The 23,512-nt window shown below is 43.0% G+C and overlaps 2 protein-coding genes and 1 pseudogene across 2 annotated transcripts in view; all 3 read left to right on the forward strand.

Annotated features, from left to right (window-relative positions):
* The first annotated feature begins 2,038 nt into the window (after nucleotides 1-2,038).
* Nucleotides 2,039-3,025, forward strand: LOC147457394 (uncharacterized). The gene has a single exon (XM_086513316.1). The coding sequence runs from the start codon at nucleotides 2,039-2,041 to the stop codon at nucleotides 3,023-3,025; it is 987 nt and encodes a 328-aa protein (XP_086369442.1).
* A 583-nt stretch (nucleotides 3,026-3,608) lies between these two features.
* LOC147457395 (uncharacterized) lies at nucleotides 3,609-5,166 on the forward strand (annotated as a pseudogene).
* A 733-nt stretch (nucleotides 5,167-5,899) lies between these two features.
* The window catches only part of LOC147457396 (cytochrome b-c1 complex subunit 7-2, mitochondrial-like), a 46,275-nt gene continuing 28,662 nt past the window's right edge, over nucleotides 5,900-23,512 (forward strand). Inside the window, exon 1 of the mRNA XM_086513579.1 lies at nucleotides 5,900-6,106. Coding sequence (XP_086369705.1) covers nucleotides 6,013-6,106 — 94 coding nt within the window. The 5' untranslated portion in view covers nucleotides 5,900-6,012. The remainder of the gene's footprint in view (nucleotides 6,107-23,512) is intronic.

Below are 23,512 nucleotides of genomic sequence, written 5' to 3' on the forward strand. Positions count from 1 at the left end.
CCTCTGATCTGTTGGACAAAAGGAGCAAATATGCAGCAGTTGTCAAAGCAGCTCGCCTCCTCGCGCTTATCAGACATTTTGGCCTATAACTTACTCCATAATCCAGTTATCAAGATGTATAAGACTGTGGCAGAGCAACCCCACAAAAAAACCACTTTGTGTGTGCTGACACCGGACGTTGTTACATCAATCATAACAAGATAAACGGAGCCTTTTGCATTGATGGAGGAAGCAGAAGCGCAATGTGAGATGGGCATTCTTGAAAACACGTACACCACCTCAAGAAGAAGGGCCTATACCATAACAGACTCTCACAACTTTGGCTCAGTAAAGCTCCGTGAGGGCTCAAGCCTCATTGAGCGGACGACTATCTTCATGTACAATGGGATGCCTGCTAGCCACTCACAAGCCAAAGACGTGACAATAGAAAAAGCTATGTTCCCCTTTTTATTCCCGTTCGGGCACGGAAACTACGAAGGAGATACCCTATTGAGTGACTACATCAGGATGAGGATCAGCATGTTGTTCTCCGTGTATACCTTGTACAAGCCATACCTACTCATCATGTACCAACTCAAGAGAGCAATCATGACTTCCAATTCTACAAACACGACAATGTTGCAGCGCGACATAGACGCGTATAAGAGGAAGCACAAGAATGCATCCAACCAAGATGCAGTAAGAAACATTATAAGATACAAGCTTCCGTCAACAATGCCCGGCACTCCATGATGGCATCGAAAGAACCTTAAAGATCTTATCGCAATGGTTGACTTGTGGGGCCTACCCGATCTGTTCCTCACATTTACAGCAGACGAAGTCACAGAAAGCAGGTGGAACGAAATTACAGTAATCGAAAATATCGCCCATTCATTCAATGGAAGCTACACATGGAAAGATTGTCCTATCGAGTGTGCCATGTTGTTCCACGAGCGTCTGCACGTCTTCTTGAACAGCCACATTTTTGGGGAGAGCATTGAGCATCATCTTTTAAGGTACGAGATACAAAACCGAGGATTGCTGCATGCTCATCTGATTTTGTGGGTTTTCCGTGGCGACATTGAGTCGGTAGCAGATGAAATAGCGGCATACATACCTGACCCACAACAGCCTCCTTTGAATTTCTCAAACCATTTACATCACCTCGTCACAAGAAAACAAATTCACAAATGCAAGTCCACCTGCAGGGTAATGGGCCAACATTCTGCATGCAAATATGGCTTTACATTCAGTCCTCAACTATCAACCAAACCCATAATGGACCCACAAACATCAAGGTGGTTGTACTATCGGCCCGGACATGAACACCGTAACGTAGTTCCCTACCACCCGACAATCTTGTTGTTGTGGGGAGCGCACATGAACATCCAACGTGTGACCAACTCATCTATATCTCACTACCCGCTAAAGTACGCAATGAAGACAGAGCCAATGGGTCCACTCAACCTTTCAGAGGAAAATGCAGCAAGGCTCGGCCTCAATGAATTAGACAAGGTCAAGCTCCACGTAATTGCAGCATCGATTATGTCCAAGCCGATTTCAGCAACAGAGGCAGCACTAAATTGCCTGCAAATTCCGATCATCACAAGAAGCGAACCCGTGGAATATATCGACTCATCGCCACCTTCACTAAGACAAAGATTGTTATCACAGAGCCAAACGATCGTTATGCACCCAGTCGACTTGTACTGTGCAAGGCTAGAGCAATACACGTTCTCCATGTACCACAAACATTTCAAGATCGAGAACAACACCACAGGATCTCAGAAGAGCCAGATGTACGATGCCTACAACAACTTGGTACTAGAAAATCACCGGCTCGTTCGATTCACCGAATACGACCCTGGCCACCAATCGGAGGGCTTCTTCTTCAACATATTGCTACAGAAAGCAACATTTAGAACCGAGTCCAATGCAACAAAACCCAATGTCTTGTTACTTTACAGAGTGAAAAATCCGACAGTTAATAAGAGACGAGGAGGACCTCAAGATATACATCAACGAGTACACACAACGAAACATGCTTTCAAACGAGAACATGGGGCACATTGTGAACCTGATCCACCAGAAGCTCTTCTCGAACCGCGAGAATCCGATTCATTCAAGCCGTGCAGAGATAAATGATACCAAGGAAACTAGTAGGCATAACATGCTGCAGCTTCTAAAGGAGTTCGCCGATGTCCATAATGCAGCACTCACTCTTGAACAACACAATATATTCAAAGACACAACCACCAAAACATCCAGCCTCCACATTATCACGGGCGTCCCAGGATCCGGAAAGTCATTCCTCATCAAATACATGACGACCAGGTTCGTACAACAAAACAGGACAGTCATATTGACAACGTCAATTGGCGCAGCTGCATCTCGGCTAAGCAGTGTCGCAAAAACAATGCACTATCAATTCAAGATAACGGCGGGCTCGAATAAACACTACCCAGAATCAATAAATCCAGGGGACAAAAGATTCACATCCATCAAAGAGGATGATGTTATCATAATGGACGAGATATCAATGCTCACAAGCACAACATTCAACATGGTCGTTCACCAACTTGTCAATGTCACAAACGTATCAATTCATGATCCATTCTGCAGTATATTGGTGCTGCTCTTTGGAGACTTCGCACAGCTACCGCCCGTCTGTAAGCACCCTGGACCTTTCTGCCATGTATGCACAATTACACAATCAGCACACTTCAAGCATGGCATAGTCCACAAGATGACATTCTCAGTTCGACACGCACCGGACCCAATATTCCTCAACTTTCTGCATACAATTAGACAAAGAAAGCCAACCGAACAAGAGATAACAAGCACGCTTTCAAAGTGCATCATAAATGAACAAGAACTATTGGAAACTATGGACGAAGACACCACAATCATTTGCACACATCGCGACGACGCTCGGAGATACAATGACATCATATTGCAAAGGAGTTTTGCAAACGAGCAGATAGTCCGAATAGTGTTAAAAACAAACGCGGACAATGAGCCACATCTTAGAAAGCTGGGTCAATGACACCTCTTTCAATGAAATACACAACGTCGCTGTTGGTGCAAAGTGTATGATCACCTCAAATCTAGACTTGGAAATTGGTGCTGCAAACGGTGCCACATGCAGGGTCAAGGATATATCCCATGATTGCACCGGTCTGGTAGACGCGATCACTGTGCTCATAGACAACACAAATACCAGAATCACCATTCGACATACAAAACACTCCACTAGAGCATTCAACTTCAACTATTACCACAAATATACATTCCCTTTGATACTAGCATATGCAATAACGAGTCACAAATCGCAGGGTGCAACAATAGTTGAAAAGGCCATACTCAACATCAAACAAGTTTTCGCGCCAGGCCTTGCGTATGTCATGTTCTCGCGAGTCACCGAAAGAAGACACATAAGGATCCTTGAGCTTCCTACACCAGACATGTTTGAGCCTATGAGAGATTTGCTTTCAGATACTTGAATATGTACAGTCACATAAAATTGTATAACTCCATTTCATACAAAGTTTCTCCTCACTTGCAAATCGTATGATGCATTTCTTAATATCGTGTCTTGTGTTACAGGTTTTTAAGTGAACAACTATAACATGGCAGCCAACAAGGTCTGTACATTCCAAAATCTATGTTCCTTAAAGATCAACATTACGCTTGAATGCATAGAAAGCTCTTCTCACAAAATGCTTATTCTTTGTCCTCACTTGCAGCTATTTGATCTGTTCAAAAGTAACGCAACAAGCACTTTATCCGTAACAAACAACAACGGATCATCAAACTATCCTACCTCCAGCCAAATGAGAATGGCAAATTTAGCAGGGGAGCATCCACATTCATACATAAAACCACGACCACACTACTCGCACGTCCGCAGCTACATCAACTCAATGAAGCAGATGCTAAAGCAAAACAGTGACAAACAGGTCAGGTTCGCACTGGACTGCAGAAAGAAATACTAAACAAACTCGAGTTGCAATACGACGAAACAACGGGAAGACTACTTGACGGAGAGGCTCTGCAATTGCTACATACAAAGACAAAAGGCATTTCATTGTTTGCCATCTAGATGCTGCACTTTGGCTTCAACATAGAGCTCGACAAACTCCTTGACCTTGACATGAAAAACGGTGACATGATATTAAACAAAATTAGGGTCGAGATGGGACTTGAAGAAAATAAACCAATATTGACAGACGAGCATTTCGCTTGGCACTTCGATCAAGAGTTATTCAACAAACGCTTTGGAGAAACAACAGACCCGTTCAAAAAAAGAAACAAAACAACAGGTAAACATTGCATCCACTCCTTACGTATAAGAACTACTTACGGCTATTTGCAATTCTAAATCAGAACACAACTAACATTTACTTATGCAGTGCAGGGATACATCGCAGACATAAAGATTGAAACGGAGGAGAGTACTCAGGCAACTCAGACACAGGAGGAGACATCACCGGAGATGCCGGCATCAAAGAGGTAGCGACGACAGACAAGAAAATCAACTACATAGTCTACTCGATAACGTGCACAAAAAATGGTAGGAGGTACATAGGTGTGACAAAGAACTACGACGCGAGGAGAAAGGCACACACGAGAAAACCACCAAAAAAAATGAGGAAAGACTTCGCAGCATACCAGCCGTTCACTGATAATTTTAGGTTCGATGTTTTGCATGCGACAAATAGCAATAGTGTAGCTCTTGCATTAGAAAAAAAAGAGATCATAGCCTAGCAAGCAACTTCAACAGAGGGATATAATAATTTGATAGGCCATCCTCCTAATTGTCCAAAATACTATTTTTTGAAGTATCACAAAAAAATATAGAAGGTCATATATATTCTATTTTGTCTTACTTTCTTGCAGCGCAAGAATTCATTTTGGTAGTTTCGAGGACATGTTTGTTCTTTGTTTTCACATTACTCTCCCTCTCTCTCTCTCTCTCTATCAATTGGCTGCATTTTCAGTCAATAAAATGTTGGTTTAAATGCCCGCTTCTAATTATTGAGGTCCATAATCTCTCTGCTCGCACACTACTCTCTCTTTCTCTCTCTCTCTCTCTCTCTCTCATTCTATGAAGAAAACCTCAATCATTCTCAATACCAAGCTACTCTCATTCTCTGCTTGTAGATTACTGCAACTTTGCACGTTTAAGATAAATGAATCATTGCCCTGATGCATCAGGGCTTTTGGGAGTTGGAGAGATTGCCTCTGGCAGTCAAATGTGCAGTACATCCTTCAAAGTCATTTGTATTTTTTCATTTTTGACATACTGTTTCAAGTAGTGAAAATACTCTGCATTTATTGAGTCAACAAAACTCCATTCGTCATATTTGTTTACTGATTTTCCCTTCACGCCCACAAGCATGAATCTATCGGGCTCTTTCTTTCTATGCTTTGTCGCATTTCTGGCTATTGTGGTGACTTACACCACAGTAACCACGATCACAAATATGAATAGCAGCAGATCTGGAAGCGAAGAAATAATAACCAAAAAGGAACTAGAAACACGTTACGTAGACCCTCTAGTGCAGATGCCTACAGAGCTACACGTGCATTGTAAAGGTATAAAACATGTATTTCACACTGCGCTTACAACAACAAATTATGCTCACAACCGATCGCAATGCCGTATCGTGTATCGTTGGTTCAAGCACTTTAAAGATCTTCCTGGTTCTGAAATGGGTGGCTTTACATGCGCTCTTCACTCTACCAAGCCTGACTCTCTTATTGACGAGATTCCTACTTTCATTGTTGACCCTTTGCCTCCAAGTCTCCATGAGGTCATTCATCAGTTTCGCTTTTACTTGTAACTCATCGAATTTTTTAAAGCGTGACAGGAAAGCAAAGTCTCACTATTTTTTTCAATTTGTTGGATTGGTTCTGTGTCGTATCAAAGGGCCATACTAGTTTTGTGTGTAAGCTAGTGGCCACAGAGACAAATCGGTGCCCTATTTCCGTGATTCTAGTCTGCTACGACACAGAGAAGTGCCTGCAACGATGGCGAAATTTATCTCCAGGACGTTCGACAAAGTGTTAACGTGGATGTCTGAGAAATACCGTGCCGACATTTCCAGAAGACTCACTGCTTACGGTAAGCCTTCTCACCGTGGTTTCCCTATTCGTTCTCCCAGCCACGATGATCTACCGTTCTACAACTTGAAACCATGTTTTCCAATCAGCGGTTCCCTGAGTTGCAGAGTTATGCATTGGATACTCCCAAGTTTCACCTTGTTCTCGTGGTGCTTCTTGGCAATGCCGCTCTCGTGTTATGCCCCTTGAGCGAGCAATTTTGCCCTTATGCAGTTAGCTTGCGGCTATTCTGTAATCACCAAGAGTTTTTGTTTTTGTGTGCTGTTTTAAATCATAAACCTGCAGTCCTTTCTCTTGCAAATACATACTTCATCCATGATTGCGAGTGCAATATGCTCAGAGTTTGTAGTAGTTTCCCGGCTGGATCATTGTTGGATGAAGAACAAGGGTCCAAGAAAGGCATCAGTGCCAATTGAATTTTCGGAATTGCAAGACATTTTTAGATTGTGCAAGCGAGAGAAGAGTGAATGGTTTACCCAAATTTAATTCCTTTTCAAATTGTAGGCTGTGTTTAGCTCATATTGTGATTGTGTGAAGCTAGATCTTGTCTATTTTCATAGATGCAAACATACTCGTATAGTTAGCTAAACCATACCCGTATGAAAAATTGTTTTCATACCCGAATGGAAAATGGTATCATACTTGGCTAAAATTTGCAAGAAAAATTTAAGCTAATGAGGTTGATGCGCCTATTAATGGATTCCAAGAGTGAAGTAAGATGTGAAAGTATTTTTAGGGTGCTATGAGTGCTTATTATATATAATTGTTTGTGTTTTTCGAGTGAAACGAGGGCTGCGTATGTTTCATGCGCAAGGGCTCAAACATACTCCAATCATACTTCCATGCCTGTATGCGTTTTCTGTATGGAAACGTATGGAAAAAACTGTGTCTATTGTCTTTCTGTTGCACCTAGCTCTTGTTAGTCATATGGGAGATATGCATTCTCCCTCTGTTGACTGGAATAAGCTCCAAAACCCCCTCACTATGTATGGAAACCAATGAGTTGTCTTCGATGACAATATTTCTATCATATGGCCTCAAATAAGATAACAAATCACCTAAGAGCACTTTGCATTAGATTGAAAAAGAGGGTACAATGTTTCTCTTATATAAACGTGAAAGGAACATGCTTGGGTGACATCATGGGTGATGGAGATTTAGGGTAGCATTGGCTTGGAGAGGGAACAATAAATTGATCGTATAAGCTAGGAGATACCCATCCAATTGTTGGGATAGCATGGTAGAAGGACATTAGCTGATTGTAACAAACTTGGACACTCCAAGTCAAGATTTTACCGCGACACAGTAGAGATTCACTTCAAAACAGTTGATAGTTCACAATTGATTCGACACAGCCCGGTGGAGTTCCGTGCCTAGAGATGTTGGCCCCAAAGACTGGCGCCCCTTTCGGTATTTCTTTTTGTATTAAATCTGTGCTCAAAGTACAAGGGAGTGGGAGGGTCTTACTCTCAGACTCTGCGTCCAGATGCTTTGCAAAGTGGGATCCCTGCCCACACTTATAAAGGTTTACAAGGGATGCTAAAAGCAGAGCCCTAAAAGCTGCCATAAACTAAATAAAAGCATCTTGTCCAAAAGCTCTCCCTCTCTCATGCTATTTGCGTAGGATTTTTGCGTAGCTTTTCAGCCCCTGCATTACGTAGGAAAAAGCAGGTTTGCCACGCAAGTAGTTCGTACTTTCTGAAGGAGTACGAGCGGAAGTGCGACGCGAGAGAGAGTACGAGAAGAAGAGCACGACGATATGGTGAACTCGCTCTACTGTAATGTGTAGAGCATAGTGAGTTCTTATTAGGTTTTTACAAAAGAATATGTGTACATACCTGGCGGCCCGCCCACTTACCTGGGCGACCACATTGGGCTTTATACCCCAACAACCTCCCACTTAAAGTCCAATGTGGTACTTTAAGTGTGAGAGAAGCTACTATACAAGCTAATATACAAGAGATGTAGAGAAGTGATGTACTACCCTACACCTAACTGCTTGCGAAAATGCGCAAAGCTCTCTGAGGAAAGTCCTTTTGTAAGTAGATCAGCAAGATTTTCTGTGGTGTGAACTTTGACAAGCTGAAGTTGCTTATCCTCGAGCATTTCCCTGATGAAATGATACTTCACATCCACATGCTTTGTCTTTGAGTGATAAACTGGATTGCGAGCCAATTGTATAGCACTCTGACTATCACAATATAACACAGACATCTCTTCTTTGATTCCCAAATCTGTTACTAGTCGATTAAGCCAAATTGATTCTTTGCATTCCTCTGATGCTGCAACATATTCAGCCTCTGTAGTAGACTGAGTAACACAATCTTGTAATCTAGAACGCCATGATACTGCTCCACCAGCCAATGTAAAGACATACCCTGACGTAGACCTTCGGTTGTCTAAGTCACCTGCATAATCTGAGTCTGTAAAACCCTTTACACTTAGCTCCTGACTCCCATAGCATATACGCATACTCTTTGTAGCTTTCAGGTATCTCAATATTCCTTTCACTGCCTCCCAATGTTTCTTGCCTGGGTTTGACATGTATTGACTTACTACTCCCACTGCAAATGCAATGTCTGGGCTAGTAGCAATCATTGCATACATCAAACTACCCACTGCAGACGCATATGGAATCTTATCCATTTCAGCGTGTTCTTCCTCAGACACAGGACAATCTTGTTTGCTAAGTTGCACATATGGTGGCAATGGAACACTCAATGTCTTTCCCTTCTTCATATTGAAACGTTGCAAAACCTTGTCAATATACTCTGTTTGAGATAACCAAATCAACTTCTTTGATCTGTCTCTCTCAATGCGCATACCAAGTATATGACTTGCCTCACCCATGTCTTTCATGTCAAACGATTTTGCCATCTTTGACTTCAAAGCTGAAATTTCTTTCAAGTGCTTGCCAGCAATCAATATGTCATCCACATACAAAATAAGGATCAGCCAACTACCATCCTTAGCCTTCTTTGTATATAGACAGTGATCGAACTCACTACGGTTGTAGCCTTGAGAAAGCATAAACTTGTGGAATTTATGGTACCATGCCCTCGGTGATTGTTTTAAGCCATAAAGACTCTTTAACAACTGGCATACCCAATCTTCCTTGCCTTTCTCAACAAACCCTTCTGGCTGCTGCATGTAAATTTCCACATCTAAATCACCATGCAAGAACGCTGTCTTGACATCCATTTGGTGCAACACCAAATCTAATATGGCAACCAATGCAAGAAAGCATCTCAATGTAGTCATCTTGACCACCGGAGAGAAGACTTCATCAAAGTCAATGCCTTGTTCTTGCTTAAAGCCCTTGGCAACAAGCCTTGCTTTGTACTTTGACTGACTATCATGAGCGGTGATCTTATACCTGTAAACCCATTTACAAGGTAGAGCCTTTTTGCCCTGTGGTAATTTAACTAGCTTCCATGTCTTGTTTTTATGCAGAGCTGTCATCTCTGACTGCATGGCCAATTGCCAATTCCCGGAGTCCTTCATTTGCACTGCTTCCTTGTAACATGAAGGCTCATTGCTATCAGTCAACATGACATAGTTCATAGATGGAACAAACCTATCAGGAGGTCGCGTGACACGTCCAGATCTACGCATAGGTGGCTCAGGCTCAGCCACAACCTGTGGTTCCACTCTATCTTGTCCTTGCTCCTCTTGAGCCCTGACATTTTGTCTTGCACGTGCAGGTCCATCTTCTTGGAAGACAACTCTTCTAATCTCCTCAACCCTCTCTGGTTTAGAATGATATTTGGATTCATTAGAGTGAACATCACTGCTGCGGACAACCTTTCTAGATTCGGGATCCCAAAGTCTGTACCCCATCTCACCAGAATTACCATAGCCTAGAAAGATGCACTTTCTACTCTTTGGCTCAAGCTTGTTCCTAAATTCCTTTGGAACGCGAGTATATGCCTCACAGCCAAAGACTCTGAGATGCTTGTATGAGGGCATTTTGCCTGACCATACCATCTCTGGCACTGAATCCTTCTGCAAAACCTTGCTAGGAGATCTATTTACAAGATGAACAGCTGTTGATACAGCTTCAGCCCAAAACCCATTTGGCAGCTGTGCATTAGACAACATACTTCTGACCTTCTCTTGTATGGTCCTTTTCATCCTCTCAGCAACACCATTTTGAGGAGGATTGTAAGGAGCAGTAAGTTCACGTTTTATACCTTTTGACTCACAAAAGTCCTGAAAGGCCTTTGAAACATACTCTCCACCATTGTCAGTGCGTAAGCATTTAAGCTTCTTGCCACTCTGATTCTCCACAAGTGTCACAAACGTTTTGAAAACACTAAACGCTTCATCCTTGTGCTTGAGAAAGTAAACCCATACTTTCCTTGAGTAATCATCTATAAATGTCATAAAGGAAGAAGCTCCCCCTAGGGATAGGTTAGGCATAGGTCCACACAAATCACTATGAACAAGTGTCAACTGTGTATCTCTTCTACTGCTTCTATGCTTATGTGGCTGCTGTGTTTGCTTACCATACAGACAATGTTCACAGAATTCAAAATCATTAAATGAAAAACCAGGCAAATAACCAGAACGAGACAAGATTTCCATTCCCTTCTTGGACATATGTCCTAACCGGCTATGCCACAAAGAAACGTTCGGCTGCTCAGTTACATTGATTACATTTTTAGAGACATTTGGTACATAAATCATGTAAAGTCCTCCAGACTTTACTCCATGTGCTACTGTCATAGAACCCTTGGATATCTTCCACATGTTCTGTCCAAAAGTGGTGACGTAGCAAGCATCATCAAGTAAACTGTGTTGATCAAGCTCTTTGTAATTGCAGGAACATGTCTCACATTCTTCAGCGTGAAAGAAGAGCCATTCTGAAACTTCAATTGAACATCTCCAACACCTAAGATCTCACATGTCTGCCCATTGCCTAGCTGAACATAATCTTTAGTGGTCACATAAGAGGTAAACCACTCCTTGTTTGGAGACACATGAAGTGATGCCCCTGAGTCTATAGTCCAGTCACTCGATGCATTTCCACCAGATGCTGTAAGAAGAGCTGAGTCCATTGTATTCTTCAAGAAGTAGATGTCTCCTGACACTAGTCTGTCATCCTCTGCAACAGTGTTTGTCACATTTATTTCTTGAATCTTCACTGAGGACTTGTTCTTCTCACTATGGTCTTCAGCTTTCTCTTTGTCTTTTTCTGCTTTCCATTCTCTGCAGTCTCTTTTCATGTGACCCTTCTTGTCACAATGGTAGCATTCTATGTCACTCTTGCCTTTAGCACTGCGGGACTTGCTACGAGACTGATTCCTCTTTCCACCTTTGTACTTTTCTTTGGTCCTTCCCCTGACAACTAAGGCTGTTCCTTTGCCTTTGTCCATTGTCTTTCTATTGGTTTCTTCAGTAAGCAGACTTCCTTCTACACCTGCTATGTTCAAACCATCTGGAGGTGCAGAATTACTCAAAGCTGTGCGAAAAGTGTCCCAACTTTCCGGCAATGTGATCAACAGGAACATAGCTCTAACAAGTTCATCAAACTTGACACCTTGAGCTGATAACTGACTATAGATTGTGTTGAATTCATTCAGATGATTGGACATAGGTGTCCCTTCTTTCATCTTCAAGTCAACAAGCTTCTTAAGCCAGTATACCTGTGAAGCTGCACTCTGCTTCTCATAAAGATCACTCAGCTTTAACCATGCTTGATAAGCCGACATCTCGTCTGCTACATTGAAGTAAACGCTTTCTGCCAAAGTCAGCATAATGGTAGAAAGTGCCAATTCATCCATTTCGCTCCATTCATCTTCGTCCATATCTTCTGGTTTTATCCCCTTGAGCTTTATAGGTTTTATCTGCTTCTTTTGTACCAACACGTGCCAAATCTGCTGCTTCCACAATGGGAAATTGGTTCCATCCAGCTTCTTGATATTGTAAAGAGCAGTGTCCTGTGATCTAGCCATAGCTACGCTTCACAGTAGTTTATTTTCCTGGGAAAAAATTCGGCAGAGTTTCCCCTGTAAACTGACCTCTGAACCAATATCAACCTGTCAAATGAACCAAGAAAGCTTCAGATTCTGCATAAATTTCGGCAGAGTCTCCTTTGTAAAATGGCTCTGGTGTACTCAAAAACAGACAAAAAAAAAAAAGCTCAAAAAACAGTCTCTCTGACACTGTAAGCTGTGGGTAAATCTGTCCTGCACATGTACTGTCTCTGACTGTCCTGTCACTGTCCTGTAAGCATAGACTGCGACAATGCCTCAACGGCAGTAAAGCAAAGATGCAATCCCAACTGTCTAACTCACAGTCAATACATCCTAGCTGCCTATCTAAGGGTGCTCGAGGGATCGCTCCAAGACCTGTATCACTGAAAGGATCTCAACATTCGAGAATCCCCTAGCTCAATAAAACCTCACTCGACCCTCAACAAAGGCTGCAGTAAATCTGACAGTACATAGACTTCCCACAAAGTCATACATCCACAAATTTCCCACTGTATGCTGTAACCGCTGCGGCGGTTGTTTGCTGCGTGACTCACAGCCAACAAACCCTCAACAGACATACATCATCTCTGACAATACATCCCATGTGGAAGTACCTGCAATGTAAGGATGAAATCAAGAATATCAAGCAGCAAACACAAGCTACCTGATGAACTAGTGGATGTCGCCTACAGTCTGTGTGTAGATGCGTCCGTGTCGTATGTGACGCCTCCAAGAACTGTGAGCCGTCCTTCAATGTGTAGACAGCCACAAATCAACACTCTGGGAGTGTCGATATCCTCAGCACCTGCAGTCGTAGGCCGAAAACCCCAAATTCGCAGAGTCGGATTTGCACCCGCCGAGACCACGAAGTCGAAAATGGCCTGCACAGACCTTTGTTGAAGCTGAACGGTGGCCGAGATGACCTCAGAATGAAATTCTGAGAACACCAAGCCCTTCGGGCTTACCCACAGGATTTGGGGCCGTGTCTTCGCCTGTCGAATTTCACTCCAATATGAGCTGGTGACTCTAGCCTCCTGCAGTGCTGCCCCGAGCCTCGATCTGAGCTCTGATACTAGTTGAAGGAGTACGAGCGGAAGTGTGACGCGAGAGAGAGTGCGAGAAGAAGAGCACGACGATATGGTGAACTCGCTCTATTGTAATGTGTAGAGCATAGTGAGTTCTTATTAGGTTTTTACAAAAGAATATGTGTACATACCTGGCGGCCCGCCCACTTACCTGGGCGACCACATTGGGCTTTATACCCCAACACTTTCTACCGCTATGCTCTTGCTGGTAGAGATAAGGTGTCCAAAATCAAGGTGCTCTCTGTCTCTTACCAACTCTAAGTGTCTTGGTCTGAGAGAGAGAGAGAGAGAGAGAGAGAGAGAGAGAGAGAGAGAGAGAGAGAGAGAGAGAGATGTCTATCAAGATCAAGAAAGGGAGGAGGGATAGACATGGAAAGAGCTATCAATGCAGTCCACATAACTCCCATTCTCACATCCAAACTTTTTAAATTTCAAAATCCTTCATATCCTTAGAGTCCTAAAATTTTGGACCATCTATGTTTATTCTTAAGTATTATTCTTAGATACCCTCAATTCTTTTGCATAAAACACTACTAAATGGGTAGACCATACCATCCTTTCACTCTTGATCGTCTTCTGATCCGAGATGTAAGACTTCAATAAATCTAGTATCATTGAATTAGCAATCTCTGATTGCCCGTCAGTCTGCAAGTGGAATGATGACAAAAACTGCAACCACGTGCCAATGTTCTCCCAAATAGCCTTTCAAAACAAACTCGTGAATCTGGGGTCTCTGTTGGAGACAATCGTCTCAGGCATGCCATGTAATGTCACGTGACACATCCAACCCTTTGTGTCCGTGGACAAGCTACAGCATGACCATGGTTCAGTTCAAGTCAGTCTAGAATAGAAAGTGTTCTGGCACTTTTGTGAGTCTGTTCGCAAACCGTGCATGTCCAGACACTTAGATTAGATGCATATCCTCCGGTTGCACAAAGCATGATCATTAGCATTCCCATCAGAATCCATCAAAATCCATCAGGGGAATTTTCCAGTGCATTAAACCTATTTTCCCTATTTTTGACATTTTTCACTTATTTATTAAGTGACTTTTTTTGGAAACTAGGTAGGGTAATTTTGCTAAGATAATATATAAGCAGACCAGAGTTAGCACTTTCTGGCACAAGAGGCAACAGGAGCGAGTGAGCACTCGCTCAACAGGCAACTTCTCAGCAGAACCCCCAGATGCCCTAGCGTTTTTGCTTCACAGTAGAAAGCTGGCGTTTTTGGACCAGATCAGCCAGCGTTTTTGCTCTTGCAGATCCTTGGCGACAACAGGCCAAGCAAAAGCCCCAATGTTAGCAGATTCTTCACAGCAAGACCATTTTCAGTCCTAGCGTTTTTGCATCAGCATCACACTTCAGCGTTTTGCAGATTCACCGCGACGGAACATCAACCGAATCTCGCAGATCTCACCTTCCCGCACTGTCCTATCCAACGTCATTCACAGTTTCAGCCCGGAAAACGCAGATTTCAGCATCTGCGTTTTCAGAGCGTCGTCGTCGTACCGTCGTCATCAACATCGTCACCGACATAGAGTCAGAATTCAGCAGATAAAGATTTGTAGATTTCAGTCCGTCTCGTCGTCGTCCTCATCGTCGGCAAGTCCAAGCATTGTAGAGATTTGTGCAATCATAAGTAGACCGCTCTCGCCATAGAGAGTGGGGCCTTCGAAGGAGGGTTTGACAACATTTCTGGTGCCGTATTCTTCTCTCTCTATTTATCAATCGCATGCACCTTCACGCATAGTGTCCATTCACTTTGTTTGTGTCCATTGCACTCTCTCATTAAAGAACGGAAGGCTCTCCCTTCCCTAAGTAAAAGGAACCTTGAGCACAATTCGGAGCACTCATCTTGAGCAAAGTTCAACGTTCACTTCCGCTGCACCTTACATTTGTATTAGAGCTTTGGCAGTGTTCTATATCTCTCAAGGAAAGAACCACAAGAACCACATAATTTTTTTTGCTTGTTGAGGTCGCACGAACCCAAGTTCATTTGGGCGTGTCGATTCCTAATCGTGTTTTTGAAGAGTGACAAGAAACCCAAGAAAGAAGGGCTTGTCCAGCCTCCCCTTGTGTCTCTTTTCACTCATTGAGAGTGGACCGTGCACTTAGCGGCCAGCCAATTGACGTGAGGTGGGAAAAAGCAACCTTGGTGTGAGCGTAAGGCCGCCAAGGGGTGCGCCCGCGGAAAAGAGCAGAACTTGGGTAAAGAGAAGATCCTTCTCTAACACAGATTGCAAGCGAAAGAAGAACCTCAAGACCCTTAAGAACCCAAGAACCAAGACCCCCAAGAACCCAAGTTCCTCGTGAACCCAAGAACCCAAGACCCACAAGAACCAAAGTTCCTCGTGAACTTAAGAACCCATGACTTCAGTGGATGGTCATCAACCGAAGCAGAATGGATGCTTCACATGGAGGTGGTGAGCATGGGAGTGGCGAAGAAGAGTTTTTCCCACCAGGAGGTTTTTCTGACCCTCCCCCTTCCCCATCTATGCCAAGGATTGCACCAGATCCTATGGAGGCTTGGTGCAAGACGATGATGAACATGATGACAACGTGGCACGAAGCAAGAATGGCAGCCATGGAGCGTGAGCGCGAGCAATTACGCTTGGAGGCCAAAGAATTACACAGAAAGAAAAACAGAATTGTGTAACAAACTGCTGACGGGTCAAAGCCTAAAGAATGGAGTCAACTTACAGATGTAGGCAAGGGGCCTAAACCCTAATTTCTGCCAAAAACCCTAAATGCTGAAACCCTAATTCTGGAAACCCTAACCCTAAAACTGTAGAAACCCTAACCCTAACCCTAACCCTAACCCTAACCCTAAGAGCAGCAGACATATTCCGAAAATTGTGCTGACATGATAATGTGGCAGGTTGTACGGATTTCCGCGTTTTGCGTTGGTTGATGACGTGGCAGGCTATACGGATTTTCGTAAATTGCGCTGGCAGCTTTTTGGCTTTACTTTTGAACCAAAAGCTTTTGAGTTTTAAAGGCTTTTTACTGTAACTGCTTTTCAAGCCAAGGGCCTTTAAATATGAGGCTAGGGCTCATTCTTTGGCATGCTTCCTGAAGAAGGTGCAGAGTCTGGAGTACCGGCTTGTACTGTGTTGATGCAATATAAAGAAATACCGAAAAGGGCACCAAGGTTTGGGGCCAATACTCTCTGGGGTGGAATTCTGCCACTCTGTGTCGCGTGTTGCCTCTCTCTCTCTCTCTCTCAGTTCAGTTGTTATTCAAGTGCTAAAAGTATGTTTTAGTCTGTTCTTTTCTATTGGCACGTGGTGCCCGCCTTGTGACAAATTGGATCACAAGAACGTTGTTGATTCTTCCTCTCTTATTTCTAATGTGCAAGCAAAGATTGAAGAGATTCGGGAAAAGGAGACTCTCTTAGTCTCTTCTTCTCCCAAGCATGACACACAGGATTTGCATGATGGTTTGAATGACAAGCATGATGATTCGCATGATGATCACGATGTTATTTCTCACAAGCATGAGGATTTGCATAATGATCAAGATGTGATTTCTGACGAGCATGATGATTTGCATGATCAAGATGTGATATCTCACAAGCATGATGATTTGCACGATAAAGATGATGTGATTGTTCACAAGGATGATGGTTTAGTTGATGCTTTTTCTAGCGAAGCTAACCTCGTTGCAGATTCGATGAATCACGACGAATCGATCTTGGCTTTCGAGTCGAGGTCTATAGAACCCCCACAGGAAGATTTGATCAAACACGAAGAACCGATCTTGGCTCTCGAGTCAAGGTCTAAAGAACCCCTTCAGGAAGAACCGATCTTGGCTCTCGAGCCTAGGTTCAAAGAACCCTTATAAGAAGTATTGTGTGTTCGAATGATTTGTCAGCACACATTGTACGAGTGTTTCATTCGTGATCGTTTCTGTATTTTAGTCAGCGTCTTTATGTGATCCCTTTTCATAGGCATGACATATTGTACGTTGAGCACGATTAACTCATGGATGAGCACGGATGTATGCGGATTTCTCATGAAAAGATGAAATGTTTGCATTCTAGAAAGTCACATTCAATGTCTCTTCCTTGGCATGACACAGTCGTAGAAAGAGCACAAGAAAGATCGAGCATCAAGCATAGGCAGTTCCATTGTGTTTTGCCACAGTTGATTGATTTAGATTACCAAGACAAGATTCGATCTCATTGTTTGCGTGTGTGGTGAACGGTTTGGCACTCCGTCTATTTGTTCATCTACATTGCATGCACAATTTTTTAGGAAGATGATATTTTTTTCAGTCACTTTACATGGAATAGGTATGTTCATGTTTTTGTGTTGGAAGTGGTTTCAAGAATTTTGAGCCATGGAGATTCTTGAAGAAGGAAGAAGCATGACTTTAGATGAAGTTGAAGCATTGAAGGAGCCACATAAGATTTTGTTTTGCTTTCGACGCGGCCCAAAGAAGCAAGCGTTGCAGACCTTTATGAAGTTCAAGTATCGCACGACCCACACATCAGAGCGGGCCGGCGAAGAGTCCTTTCGAGGATTCCTGATGTTATTGGCAATCTCCCTCGACGCCATACAGTTCGGTACCAGTACCTCACTTTGAAAAGGAGGGGATGTCACGTGACACATCCAACCCTATGTGTTCGTGGACAAGCTACAGCATGACCAGGGTTCAGTTCAATCAAGTCAGTCTAGAATAAGAAGTGTTATGGCACTTGTGTGAGTCTGTTCGCAGACCGTGCATGTCCAGACACTTGACTAGATGCATATCCTCCGGCTGCACACAACATGATCATCAGCATTCCCATCAGAATCCATCAGGCGAATTTTCCAGTGCATTAAACCTATTTTCCCTGTTTTTGACATTTTTCACTTATTTATTAAGTGACTTTTGTTGGGAACTAGGTAGGGCAATTTTGCTAAGATAATATATAAGCAAACCAAGGTTAGCACTTTCTGGCAGAAGAGGCAGGAGGAGGGAGTGAGCACTCGCTCAACAGGCAACTTCTCAGCAGAACCCCCAGATGCCCTAGCGTTTTTGCTTCACAGGTAGAAAGCTGGCGTTTTTGGACCAGATCAGCCAGCGTTTTTACTCTTGCGGATCCCTGGCGACAGCAGGCCGAGCAGAAGCTCCAACGTTAGCAGATTCTTCACAGCAAGACCATTTTCAGTCCTAGCGTTTTTGCATCAGCATCACACTTCAGCGTTTTGCAGATTCACCGCGACGGAACATCAAGAAACACCAACGTTTTCAGTTTTCAGCAGTCAGATACCGCAGTAGAGTCCCCGAACCTCGCAGATCTCACCTTCCCACAACAGATCTCGCCGCACGATCCGATCCAGCGTCGTTCACAATTTCTGCCCAGAAAACGCCGATTTCAGCATCTGCGTTTTCGGTGCGTCGTCGTCGTACCGTCATCATCGACATCGTCACCGGCATAGAGTCAGAATTCAGCAGATAAAGATTTGCAGATTTCAGCCCTTAGCATTTTCAAATTTCAGCCCGTCTCATCGTCGTCGACATCGTCGGCAAGGCCAAGCATTGTAGAGATTTGTGCAATTATAAGTATACCGCTCTTGCCATAGAGAGTGGGGCCTTTGGAGGAGGGTTTGACAACATTTCTGGTGTCGTATTCTTCTCTCTCTATGTCTCAGTCTCATGCACCTTCACGCACAGTATGTCATGGATGCTTGAGAGTTAGTCGCAAGGTGGAAAGGTACGGAGTGCACGGTACGTAATCAGTACGTAAGGTACGTACTTCTGTACGGATCGGCCTTTAAGGTACGTGACCAGTACGTAACATTTGTAACAACAAAAAGAATAGTGACTTTAGTCTTTTTCAGCCTATACATACTAGGAACTACATAGAGTCTAGACATAGATACTACTTTAAACATCCATTAGATACTGCTTCAATGTCCATTAGATACTGCTTCAAATGTTATCCGTACTTAACTCTTAGAATACATCACTTAGTCAAATTTCAATAGCACTAAACATGAGTCACGATTGCGAAAAGTTAAAACTTAAAACTTCAACATACCATGATACCGGAATCAAAATACATAAAACATCAAGAGTCAAGATTAAGGACTGATTATCAATCCTCATACAAAGATGGATACATCATACTATAGTGACCAGTCTAGACTCTATCATCAAAAAGACAGAAAAATGGGAATACACTATATAATACAATAAACTTTAGTCCATTGCCCAATGGCAAGATGCCCCTAAAGAAACAAAAATAAAATAAAATAAATAAATTTGTGAGAAAAAAAAACGTACACTATCTATCCGTACGTACGGAACCGTACCGTACGGTTGTACTGTATTGTACGGATCCGTACGTACGTACTAATGCAACCTTGGTCAGTCGCTGCTTGCATCATCGCCTATGTCATCGCCTACATCATCGCTAGAAGGCTCTAGAAGAATTTAGAAGATTCTAGAAGTTCTAAAAGTATCAAGGAGATTCTAGAAGCATGGAGAAGATTCCGGAAGAATCTAGAAGTTTCTAGAAAGCTCTAGAAAGTTGAAGAAGGATCTAGAAGGTTCTAGAAGAACTAGAAGGATTAAGAAGTTTCTAGAAGCTTGGAGAAGATTCCGGAAGAATTTAGAAGTTTCTGGAAAGCTCTAGAAAGTTGAAGAAGGATCCAGAAGGTTCTAGAAGAACTAGAAGGATCAAGAAGGTTCTAGAAGATTCTAACCTCCTCAAGAAGAACCTAGAAAGTCCTAACCTCCTCAAGCACTAGTATAAATAGGGGTCTTGGGCCACAAGCCCCTCAGTCTTGCCAACACCAGTTGTGAGGCTCCTATGAGGAAATCCCTCTTCTAGTTCTTATGTTCAAGTCTTGTCCTTGTAATCAAGCCTTGTCTTGTACTCAAGTCATGTAATCCAAGTCTTGTATCTAGCTCTCTTAATGAAGTATTAAGTCTTATATTCAATATTAAGCTTATCATCAAGTCCAAGTTCTTGTACATTGTGAGCGCCTCCTCTTGCTCTCTTCTAGCTCTATACGCGCTCATATCAGTTTGGCAGGACAACCATCTCTTAATCTTCTCAAGCCATCATGGAGCCGACGATGGAAGGTGTCATCAACGCATTGCAAAGCTTCCAAGCTCAGTTTACAAGAACTTCGCGAGAGTAACGCTCAACTTCAAGCAAGGCAACCCCGAATCTTGGGACCGGCATTGCAAAATCTTCAACGTCAAATTCAAGAGCTTCAAGAGACAAGCACACATCAAGCACAAGCTGCAAGATCTAGCTATTCTCAACAACATAAGAAGGAGCCGAAGGTTAGTATGCCTGAAAAATTTGATGGGACTAGATCAAAGTTTAGAGGTTTTCTCCAACAAGTGCGTCTCTTCATTCAAATGCAACGAGAGCGTTATCCAAATGATGCCTCTCAAGTAGGCCTTATTGGGACCCTCCTCTCGGGTACGGCTCTCTCTTGGTTTGCTCCCTTACTTGAAAAAGAATCTCCTCTTCTTCATGACTTTGACGCTTTTGTGCGGGAGTTCTCTGCAACCTTTGGGGATACTGATAGAGCAAGGGTTGCTGAAACCAAACTTAGAAATCTCCGCCAAGGATCAAGACCTGCATCCATCTATGCATCCAAATTTCAACAGCTCACTCGTGATCTGACTTGGCACGAGGAATATTTCATTAGCCAATTTCAGTGGGGATTAAAGGATGACATAAAAGATCTTTTATTGACTATGCCAAAGGTTCACACACTAAGCAAGTTCATCTCTCAAGCAATAGAATGTGATAATCGACTATTTGAGAGGAGACAAGAGAGGCGTCTTGGGGCACCATTGCGACCCCAAACAGAAGTGACACATAATGGCTACACACCTCAACAGGGCCATGAATCAAGCATTGAGCCCATGCAAATTGATTCATCACGGTTTCAATCTCTCTCAGTCCAGGAGAAGCAAAGGCGACGCATTAATGGCTTATGTATGTATTGTGGAGAGCAGGGACACATAGTTCAACAATGTCCAAGGAAGAGAAGGATGAAGGTTCATGGTGCAATGGCCTCAATGTGTTCGGAAAACATGGACGTCCAACCCCCATAGAGACCGACCGGTTGGACAAAAGACGAGCAAAAAAAGGTCTCTTTCTTCCCGCTGATTCCACTTTAAGTTTTATGCTACCACTCAAGATCCATATGCCGGGTAGGCACATGGATTGTGAAGCATTACTAGATTCAGGCGCAACGTCGTGCTTCATGGACAAAGAATTTGCAAAAGAACAAGGCATACCACTTGTGGAGAAGTCTAATCCAGCAAGTGTAGAAGTCATTGATGGTTGTCCCCTCGCTTTAGGGGATGTCAGGTATGAAACTCGCCCTATAGAAGTAACATTGCAAGAGCATGTTTCAAGAATAGCGTTCAATATTATACAAAGCCCAAGCAGTCCAATTGTTATTGGGCTACTGTGGCTTGAATTACATAATCCTGACATCGATTGGAGGGCTCGAAGAATTGAACCACGAAAAGTCCAAAAGAAGAAGGGAAGGCATAATAGGCCTATATGTCTTGGAGCCAAGGTCTTCATGCGTGCAGCCAAAAAGTATCCAACTTTCCTGATATTTGCAACACCAACCGACACGTCGACAACAAAAATCATGGAGGCATTGCCACGTCAATATCAAGATTACAATGATATTTTTGAGAAGAAGAATGCAGACCTCTTACCGGAGCATCGACCCTATGATTGTGCATAGAGCTTGAGGAGGGAACCCAACCCCCTTTTGGCCCAATATACAAGCTATCTCAAGATGAATTGGTAGAATTACGGAAAAATATTGATGAAAATCTTGCTAAGGGGTTCATACGGCATTCAAAGTCCCCAGCAGGAGCTCCAATACTCTTTGTAAAAAAGAAGGACGGAACTCTCCGAATGTGCGTGGATTATAGGGGCCTAAACAAGATCACCGTCAAGAATCGCTATCCCCTTCTCTTGATCCCAGAGCTTCTTGAGCGCCTTGGCAAGGCAAGGATATTTACAAAAATAGATCTTCGTGGTGCTTACAACCTAGTCAGAATCAAAGAAGGTGATGAATGGAAGCCAGCCTTTCGGACAAGGTATGGCCACTTTGAATATACTGTCATGCCATTTGGTCTCACAAATGTCCCAATTGTTTTTCAACATTTAATGAACGATATCTTTCGGGAGTATTTGGATTATTTTGTTGTAATATATTTGGATGATATCTTGATATTTTCTAAAGATCAAGAAGAGCATGAGCACCTTGTACGTTTAGTGCTTGAAAATCTTCGTGCATCAGGGTTATATGCAAAGTTGGAGAAGTGCTCTTTTCATCAATCTAAGGTGGAATTTCTTGGTTATGTTATTTCTGAAAAGGGAATCTCCATGGTTCCAAAGAAGGTTCAAACCATCCTTGATTGGGAGACACTCACCTCGGTAAGAGATGTTCAATGTTTCCTCGGATTTGCAAATTTTTATCGTATCTTTATACAGGGATACTCCAAGGTGGTTACAACACTCACAAGGTTGACAGGCCATAATAAGTTTGTCTGGGACTCAGAGGCCGCGAAAGCATTTCATACTCTCAAGCAAGCTTTCATGACCACATCCATTCGAATTCACGCAGATCCTACAAAGCCTTTCATCCTAGAAGCAGATGCTTCAGATTTTGCCCTTGGCGCTATTCTATCCCAAGTAGGAGAGGATGATGGAGTACATCCAGTGGCTTTTCATTCCCGCAAGTTCTTAGCTGTAGAAATCAATTATGAAATCCATGACAAAGAGCTCTTAGCAATCATCGACTCCTTCGACACTCATAAGATCACTGTCTATATAGATCACAAGAATTTGGAATACTTCATGACATCCCGCGTCTTGAATCGTCGCCAAGCCAGGTGGAGTGGTATCCTATCAAGGTTTGATTTTCTTATCTCTTATAGATCTGGCCGTCAACAAGCTAAGCGAGATGCCTTATCAAGAAGATCCTACCTTGCACCTAGAGAAGGCGACGCAGCATTTGATCAACAAGAGTCAGTGATTTTGAAACCTGAGCAGCTTAAGCTAAACGCCACCATGAGCCAAGCTCGTGAAGATTCTACTTTTCTTTCTAAGGTAAGACGCAAATTACCAAAGACCCACTTGCTCAGAATATTAGACAACAACTACAAGGACAAGAGGTTAATGAGGACTTTCAAGAAATTGATGGACTAATTTACTATAAGGGTCTTCTCTATATTCCGCCAGGACCAACACGCTTGGAGGTACTTCAGCAACGGCATGATCTTCCATCAGCATGGCATTTTGGGATTAATAAGACAATTGAGCTCCTCTCCTGTGACTTTTGGTGGCCCCAAATGTGGA

Source organism: Adiantum capillus-veneris, chromosome 5, assembly GCF_014529385.1.
Source record: "Adiantum capillus-veneris isolate H3 chromosome 5, ASM1452938v2, whole genome shotgun sequence".
Classification (NCBI taxonomy): Eukaryota; Viridiplantae; Streptophyta; class Polypodiopsida; order Polypodiales; family Pteridaceae; genus Adiantum; species Adiantum capillus-veneris.

Excerpts from the sequence above, each read along its gene's own strand:
- LOC147457394 (XM_086513316.1), top strand. The coding sequence starts at position 2,039 with ATGGGGCACATTGTGAACCTGATCCACCAGAAGCTCTTCTCGAACCGC.